This window comes from Lolium rigidum, chromosome 6 (genome assembly GCF_022539505.1).
Source record: "Lolium rigidum isolate FL_2022 chromosome 6, APGP_CSIRO_Lrig_0.1, whole genome shotgun sequence".
NCBI lineage: Eukaryota > Viridiplantae > Streptophyta > Magnoliopsida > Poales > Poaceae > Lolium > Lolium rigidum.
This window is the reverse complement of record NC_061513.1, coordinates 13,696,697-13,705,273: the sequence shown is the minus strand read 5'-3', so window position 1 is coordinate 13,705,273 and position 8,577 is coordinate 13,696,697. Positions and strand designations below refer to the sequence as shown.

The 8,577-nt window shown below is 43.0% G+C and overlaps 1 protein-coding gene across 3 annotated transcripts; it reads left to right on the top strand.

Moving 5' to 3' along the window:
- Positions 1-4,107: 4,107 nt before the first annotated feature.
- On the top strand, positions 4,108-7,836 carry LOC124667887. Of its 3 annotated transcripts, XM_047205122.1 has the most exons (6): positions 4,108-4,276; positions 4,377-4,472; positions 4,874-4,943; positions 6,173-6,326; positions 7,379-7,452; positions 7,766-7,836. In XM_047205122.1, the coding sequence occupies exons 2-6, from the start codon at positions 4,419-4,421 to the stop codon at positions 7,768-7,770; spliced, it is 357 nt and encodes a 118-aa protein (XP_047061078.1). In that variant the 5' UTR covers positions 4,108-4,276; positions 4,377-4,418; the 3' UTR covers positions 7,771-7,836. The 3 variants fall into 3 exon arrangements, 1 of the variants encoding a protein (XP_047061078.1); XR_006991447.1 differs by lacking the exon at positions 7,766-7,836 and having other exon boundaries at positions 5,538-6,326; positions 7,379-7,598; XR_006991448.1 differs by lacking the exon at positions 7,766-7,836 and having other exon boundaries at positions 4,377-4,505; positions 5,538-6,326; positions 7,379-7,598.
- The last annotated feature ends 741 nt before the right edge of the window (positions 7,837-8,577 follow it).

The window sequence follows — 8,577 nt, the reverse complement described above, 5'->3', positions numbered from 1 at the left end:
TTAAGCATTAAATATTTTGTTATACTCACCTGATGGATTCGTACGACTAAAGTTCTTTCAATATCTATCTCATAAAGCACCATGTTTTTCTTCCTTTTTGTTGGTTTGCCTAGTTAGTATACACGAACTATTCTATTTTTCTCTATCTCATGAAAAATTGTATTTTCCGTATTTTTATTATTTGGTGTTGCTGCATATATAATACTCTCATGCTTTAATTGGCCATGTGACAAAACAAAGGAAGGGCACTGAATTTATGCTTGCAACCAGTCTAGCTATAGCAGCAAGATATGCAGATGCAATTAAGCCGTTGGTACTCAACGACCCTAGCTAGGCTAACTGCCGAAAACCTCTTTTTACCGGCTCTGTTACATACTGGAGTGACGTGAGTGATGGCATCACCCATGTGCTGACCAATGCTTTGACAAAATTATGAAATATAATTGAAACGTAACTGAAACATGATTTTTTTTCTGTGAAACATACTGCAATGACGTTAACAATTTCAATTTTTGCCAAATAGTTTCACAATGCTACCCATGTATTAGTTTAGTTTCATAAAATTTTCACTTGTGTTTCGATTGTTATTTTTATATTAGACAAATGCCAAAAGCCTCACCAATCTCAAAACACTGATGGAGCGGTGCATATAGTGCCGGTAGGTAGCGTTGCCGTTAAAATTGCCGCTTTCGGCTAACTGCACTGCTACAACACGGCCGTATGTGCAAATGAATGTGCGCCATGTTCTACTTGCGGTGCATAAACTAATGACTCTACTTTCTTCTAGACTCCTGACTTACACGTAATCAAGTAAGATATTGTGGAGTTCTAAAGGAAAAACCCACGGCTTGTTTCGTCGACACTGCGTACACTCCTAGGCATGCGTGTCGTGGTGGTAGGTGGGTGGCGACACCTTCCTGTTCCTTGCCACCGGCCGGCAGTAGCTGCAGCGGGAAGGAGTCGGCGAGGCTAGAGTGAGGCACAATCGAGCTACGTAACTTTAGGGGTGGGGCATCGGCGACTTAGGGTTATGGTTAGGTTAGGGGTGCTGGGGTGGCTACGGGGGCTAGGGGTTAGAGGGATGGTGTCATCGTCTCTTTGAGGAAGAAAAGTTGTAAGGAAGAAGATGACTCAGAAGTGGTGGTGGACCGGCCCACAACGCGGTGCGTGCGATGTGTATCTTTGATGCCGCAAAACATGACATATAGGAGCACTCGATCGTGCGGAGCGGGGCCGTGCTCGTCCTCCGGTTGGGCCGCTGATCTTGGCCCGCAAACACCAACCATCACCATTACCACCTATCCACACTTAATATTTTTTTTTATTCCACACGAAAAATAACTTCCTCTTATTTCTTGGGAGAAAATAACCATTGTTAAATCAAGTACATTGTCCTATTCTCCCCAAATCGCTCGACGGAAATCTATTTGAAATAGCACGACAAATTTGTTGATAGAATTACCATATATACTCGCGATGCAACGCGGCCCCAGTCAGCTCCATGACCTGGCTGGGACATAGTTGTTGCCTTTCATCAGCTACACTGGTGGACGACGCCATGAGGAGATCTTCCTATGCCTCCCTCCAGACAACCCCGCTAGCCTCGTTTGCTCCGCCTCCGTTTCCTAGAACTTGCAGTTCATCCTCTATGACACCGCTATCCAATGTGTCTAGCGCGAGTTCCTCGGGGTGCACCCATGCTGGGCTTCCTCCACAATAACTGCGATGAGGAGCACTACGTCTTCGTTTCATCTCCACCTCATTTCTGTCTAGGTGTCGCAACCATGCTAACTGGTTAGTTCTTGACTCCTGGCAAGGTCGAGTCCCGAGTTCTCTTCTGGACCCTAAAGCGTTTGCGGAGGAATCCATAGTCAGCCACCCCATGACCAACACAACGTGGAAAATTCCCCCAACCCCAAGTATTTAGTCTGAATCTTCAATGCAGATGGAGTTGAGGAATTCTACGTAACCTGAAATGCCATTATGCTATGCTGTAACAACTTCCGTGACCACCTCGATTGCCGTGAGGACCCTTTCCTCGTAGTCTTAGTGGGCCCTAAGAACGTCGACAAGGGGATTACGTTCGCTGCCGTCTACTCATCTGAGTGTGAGTGTAGTGAAACCATCATTATTTACCAAGCAAACGCTATCAGCGTTGGGGTTGTTGTCCTTGTAGAATATAAGGTATACTTCCTCTGGGGGACATCAAACGGAATCGTGGAGCACAACGTCGGTAAGAAGGAATTATTGTTGATCTATATGTTGTCCTTGTTCCCAGGCGTTTGGGAATCTAAGTTTCACCTCTGGCAAATGAAGGCCGGTCCCGAAGGAGATGTTGCATGGGCACGCCACAGGGCTCTTGAGCTCGAATCATTTATCTCGCCTCCAGCCGTCTCTAAGGCGTTTGTGGTTGGTGTTGTGAACAGTGTTGGTGTCGAATTATGCCCAAGTACAGAGACTCGGTCGTTTATAAATGAACTCAATTCAGGCTGAAGTAAGAAGGTGTGCGGCAAGAAATCCTCTTGGAAAATCATTCGAAGAGGATTTGTTCCACAACTTCTTACTTCGCCTTGAATGGAGATCAATCATAAACAACCCAACCTTCGTACTCAGGAATAATCTGACACCAACACGCTCCACAATACCAACCATGAACGTCTCAGAGACCGTTGGAGGCCGAGCAATGGTTCGAGCTTAGGAGCCATGCGGCGTGCCCATGCCGCATCTCCTTTGTGACCAGCCTCCATCGACCACATGTGAAGCTTAGATTCCCACCCACGAACAAAAGCATGCCATCCTCCACCGCCGTAAGGACATGTGGTGCTCGCCTTGGAACGACATACAGATCAGCGATAATTCCTACTCACCCACAGTTGTATTACAGGGTTCCGTTTGATGTCTCACATGGGAAGTATACCTTATCTTCCGTAATGAAAGTGACCCTGCGCTGATAGCATTTGCTTGGTCAGTAGTGATGGATTCCAGAGTAAACCTAATCCCTTTGTCGACATTCTCGGAGCCCACTAATACCACGAGGAAAGGGCCGCCGCGGCAATTAAGGTGGTCGAGTAGTTGTTAGAGCATAGCAATGTGGCATTCCGGTAAGGTAGAATTCCTCGTCTCCATATGCATTGACGAGTCTAGATGAATACCTACGGTTGGGGAGAACTTTACACGTCGTGTTGGTCTTGGGGTTGCTGATAATGAATTCGTCCGCAAACGGTGTAGGGGTCCACAAGAGGATGCGACCCGAGAACTAACCAGTCGATGCAGTTGCGACACCCAAACGGAAGTGGGGAGAGGTGGAGATGAAATGGGAGACACAATGCTCCTCGATGCAGCTATTGTGGAGGAAGCCCAGCAAGGGCAGCGCCCCGTGGAACTTGCAGGTGAAGGTGGCATGAAACATGTCTTGTATAGTATTTGTTAACTTGGCTGCTGGAGTTGGGTCGTCCTAGTGTCGCTGCCGGGCCGCCCGTCTTGCCCTGCAAACAACCGACCATCACATCACCATCTATCCAGACATCTACTACTTAACAGGAATTAGATTGTTTCATTGTCAGCCTAATATATCGTTCGTTTTTGTCCTTCGTCCCGCCCCTCCCTTCGTTCGCAATAGCTCTCCCTGCCTAATATATGGTGATGATGTCGCCAACTCGCCATAGCCTGCAGAGCTCGAACCGCGCCGTCGCCTGTGTTCTCGTGCCCCCATGATTTCGAGCAAAGACAAGCACACATCCACGCCGCGTCCATCCTCGTGACGGGTCTCCGCCCGCGCCCTTAGGCCCGCAGCGACACCACACAACGCGCACCACCAGCCCACCAAGTCCTACACCACCCTGCCGCCGCTGATGGAGTACGAGCTTCCGCACGCACCAAATCTGGGGCTCACGCTCTCCAAGCTCAAGGTATGCGGGCGAATTGCCAGCGTTTCTATTTCGTCCTAGAAGATAAGAGTGGTGATGGTGATTTCCTCTGGTCTCTAATCGGTTTTACATGGTGCGTGTGAATTTTGTAGGAGTTTCGTGCAAATCGACCACCAACCGATTGGGTGCAAGCCACAGCGCTTGGCCGAGCCAATCCTAAAAGCATTCGGGTAACTGTATCTTGCCATGGACATTGATTTATGCAGGTTAAGTATTTTGAGATGGGGAGAAGCAGAATGGCTTGCTGATGACATGCCTTAATCTTGCCATGGACATTGACAGGCCTGAATCTGATGGACAAGACACTTGCAGTTTGGAGCGCTAGGCTTGCCTGCACCATCTATATTGTGGTAGGTACTATGTGCAGATACAAGCATCGAATTGTGATTGCATTGGTTCAAGTACGGACTCCTGAATGCTTATGTTTTTCTTGTGGAATAATGGATGCAGGAGACAGCCAGTCCGTCGAAAATATCCTGACCGCATGCACGGATGTTGTGCGTTCTTGTTCATGTCCAATCTCATCGGTTTGTGCACACTCAACAAGTTAGTATCCAGAACAACTTCACCGCATTCTAGGTGCTTATTGCTGCCGTTAATTTGATTGTGGTAGTATTATAGACTGTCACCAAAGAGCAATGAAATGGAACAACGCTGTATCCGGTACTATAGCTGATCATAGTGGTTGTGCATATGTAAATTTTGGACATGTGCTATTTACCAATGCTTCAGCTGAAGATGTTGTTCATGGTTCAGCGCCCTGTACTAAATAATACATTTTTGAACTTCTGGGAGACGGTCATTTCATTGATTTACGCTAATTAGTCCATAAAAACAATACCTACAGAACTTCTATTTTTTTCTTCTTTTGATCAATGATTAGCGCCATACCAAATCCTTCTAGATTTTGCATATACTTATAGTTGGCATGTGTATTCTCATTAAAGGCCATGACTGAGCAAGAAGCACGCCAAATATTAGGTATCAGTGAAGACGAGATGGGACGAGATCATGAAGGTCTGACAATAGACGGTGGTGTTCTGTTTATCTTCTAGCAAGTGGTATTTATTTTTATTGATATTGAGATGAATTAAGGTTCTCTCCATGGGCTTCATGAATTAAGATTTTAAACACATGCACAGTATAAGCTGGCATTGTAAGATTTGGATACCTTTAAACATGGATGGTAGTATACTATTTTATGAGGTTGATTTATATTACTAAGCATGGTTTTTGAGTCGCTGTATAGTCTCTGAATAGTCGTTGTATAGTTGCCGAGTCGTTTTCCAAAAATCACGGCGAATCGCGACTATACAGCGACTATACAACTTTTTTGGTCGACTATACATGAGTCGCAGCCTCAGGCGACTCACTTTTGAGTCGCGACTCAAAAACCATGTTACTAAGGTGTGGATGTGTGTGTATCATTGTAAAAAATGTCCATGCTGTTTTTTCCATGATAATCGCTGTTCTTTATATCATCTTTTAATTGACGCTCTTATTGCATTATATAATGTTGGCCTGTTGGCAAATTAAATAAAGTGAGTTAAATATCGCGTTCCTTATTTCAAGTACCAAATTTACTTTCATTATGCTTGTGGTTCATTGTAGCATCTTGCTGGCTGTGATCCTGTCATCAACTGAACTTTTGGAAGCTTATTGAATAGTAAGTTTTATCGATGTTTAATCAAATTTATCCTTGCCCATTTTCCCTGATTTGTTTATAATGATTTACACCTTCCCTTCTCGTGAATGGTTATTTTTTCCGAATGATTTCAGACATCTGATGAGAACTAAATTCTCATATTTCTGGTTATATGGCCCATTTGTCTCTCAAGGGTAGTATGATCTTTATTCTTTGCCAATTCAGAAATTTCATGTGTAAGGTCTTAAATGGATAGCTAGGACTGGAAAGATAAAACGTTTTTGCATCCTGTTACAGCGTCTACCTATTCCTGGAATTTTTGTGATCCATAAATGATCTTATTAGATGGGCAAAAGAACTCGTGGTGGAATGGAAAGCACCAGTTTGGACCCCATTTCTTGCCCATATTTCATGATCTGACTTGCATATTCCATTATATGTAAGTCTTAAGACAATGTATGCATCAATCATTCTGATTTCAGGTTTGCTTGGTCGATGTGTTCTCTGAACAATTTTGAAGCATTGTACATACTAATTTGGTAGAATTACCTTTCAACCATGTTCAATTGCCTAATGAAGATGATGCTGCTTCATTATATAGGAGAACTTGCAGCACCTCAACTCTCTCCGCACTTGACCAACTGTTTCTTTTATGTAAGGGATCCCTCTGCACTTGACCAGAATGCTATGAGTAATATATGCACAGGCAGTGTAACTTTTAGAGAAGTCCATTTGAGATTGAAGGCAAGGACAATGTAAATGACCAAAACTTTTAACTTACCGAACTGATTGTTATTCTTTCCATGTCGATAACATTTTCATCAGTGTTGCGATCTGATGATTCATCCATATAAACTTACTCCAGGAGCAGATATTAGGTCATTGAGGCCTATATTAGTTCTTACAGATTAATATGTTTAACTGATGAAATCCCTTGATATTTTGAAATATGATTGATTTTCTTGGACTTCATAGTACAACATATATCATGGGCATTGCATGTTTACACAAGGAAGTTATTTGGTTAGCCATTCACTGAGTATATCATGATCTAAACCTGTATCATGTTTGTGCTGATCTAGTACAACATGGCCCAAGTTTCAGGCGTCCCTCTAGCATCATGTTTTAGCTGCAATGTTCTTATTACTACTGGCTCTTAGTGTTCATTGTCCTATAATTTTGGATGGAGCGAAAGGTCCTATCGAACCTCAAACACGAGCCATGCACATATGCAAGGGAATTAAATTCATACTCTATATTTTGGAGTACTACAGTATGTGTGTATTATTGATGAATGCGGAACACTAGTTTTAGCCGTAAGTTCAGTTTCTTACATTGAACAGGTATTTAGTTGCTCACAGAGCCATACATTTGGAGGGCAATATATGCTTAGCAATCATCATTTACGGCAACATCATGCAATCAAATGTCGTTTTTTCTTTCACCATTCTTCTATGAGGACCCCTGAGATAATTTTTGAAATCTTGTGGTTTCAATAGATAAATGTACATACAGTTCAGTGTCTACTATACTGTTGAAATTTCAGTTACCGACATATGATCACTTTACATACCACTAAATGGATAAGCACTTGCGTTTGGGGTACTCATGTATTGCTAGGAGACTATGAATACAAATCTGCTTGTACTCTTACTGAGCCCAAGTTAAGATATGCACATGAAACATTCATGATTTGTAGCATCAGGTTTACTTGCATTTTCATTGACTGAAACTTCTTGCATTACTCAGTTAGTGAATTTAAATTGCAGTAGACAAAATTCATTAGCCTGCTGAATTTAAATTGCAGTAGGAGGAGCACGCCGAGGGTGACGACAAGGGAGAAGATCCAGCAGCAGCTGTGGCAGTTACTTGTATGTCATGGTGAGATCCCATTTTCACAATCTCCCCATTTAGGTTGCTTGTGAGAATCTAATGTAACTATGGTTGCTTGTTTCTTGTGAGAAATGCAAAAACTTGTTGCTTGTGAGATATGTAATTTTCAACTTGCAACTGATATGCACTTTTCTGGCAATACTCCATACTTTTCTGTCAACTGATATGCAACTGAGGATATTGTGTTAGGAGTATTTCTGTGATGGAGTAATATTCGGTAGCAATATTCTTGTGCTGAAATTGTTTTCAATCTGCTAGTTGCACATGATGTGATGGTTGTTATGTGTGTTTGATCACGCAGTTTAAATACAGTCCAAGTTTCTACTGCCAATACTCCTACTTCTACTATTAACATTCCTACTACTTCTGAAGGTATTTCCTCTTGCTACTGACACTTATTCCTCTTGCTACTGACATCATTTGCTGAACATTATTTGAAGAACATGGAGTACATTGTTTTGTACTATTATTGACATTATTTGAACACATTACTTACTCCATGTCGGATGGTAGCGTCCGTAGGCAACAAGAAGTTTGAGGTGTGCAGGTATTAGCTGCACGAAACAAACTTGGTTTCCTTAATGAAATCGGGGAGAAAATCCCTTTTATCTTTTTTTTATTGTACGGTATTAGCTAGCAGCGTGGGTGTCCTTTCCAGTTGTCCTGTACAAGATATTGATCAGGGATCTGGGGCTCTGGATGATCGGAGGTGGTGCAGGAGACAAGGATAGAATCTGGCTGGGGCGGATGAGTCGCTGGGTTGGGGTAGACGGGCGGTTGAGGGGATCCGGTGCTCGGGGTGGAGCTAGAAGATGACGACATGATGGTGGTTGAAATTTTGACAAGGGTAGCGATGTAATTGTGCATGATTTTCACCTGGTTGGAAAATAGTTTAAACGTCTTATATTTTCACAGAGGGAGTAAATATCATGTGTACTGTACTTCTATACTTTCTACACTTGCCATATTGAACGACAAAAGACTACTACTTTGCTTGACTAACATATGCGTGCCCTATTAACCTATTAACGTATACCATCAACATGAGAAGCGCCATACCAAGAGCATGTGTGCATTCTTTTATTTTAATGAACTACATACCGAGACAGGTTA

Bases quoted from the DNA above. Each gene is read 5' to 3' on its own strand.
- LOC124667887 (XM_047205122.1), top strand. From the start codon at position 4,419: ATGTTGTGCGTTCTTGTTCATGTCCAATCTCATCGGTTTGTGCACACT. The intron at 4,473-4,873 runs GTTAGTATCCAG...TTCTCATTAAAG, and splicing joins GGTTTGTGCACACTCAACAA to GCCATGACTGAGCAAGAAGC. The intron at 4,944-6,172 runs GTCTGACAATAG...TTCATTATATAG, and splicing joins GATGGGACGAGATCATGAAG to GAGAACTTGCAGCACCTCAA.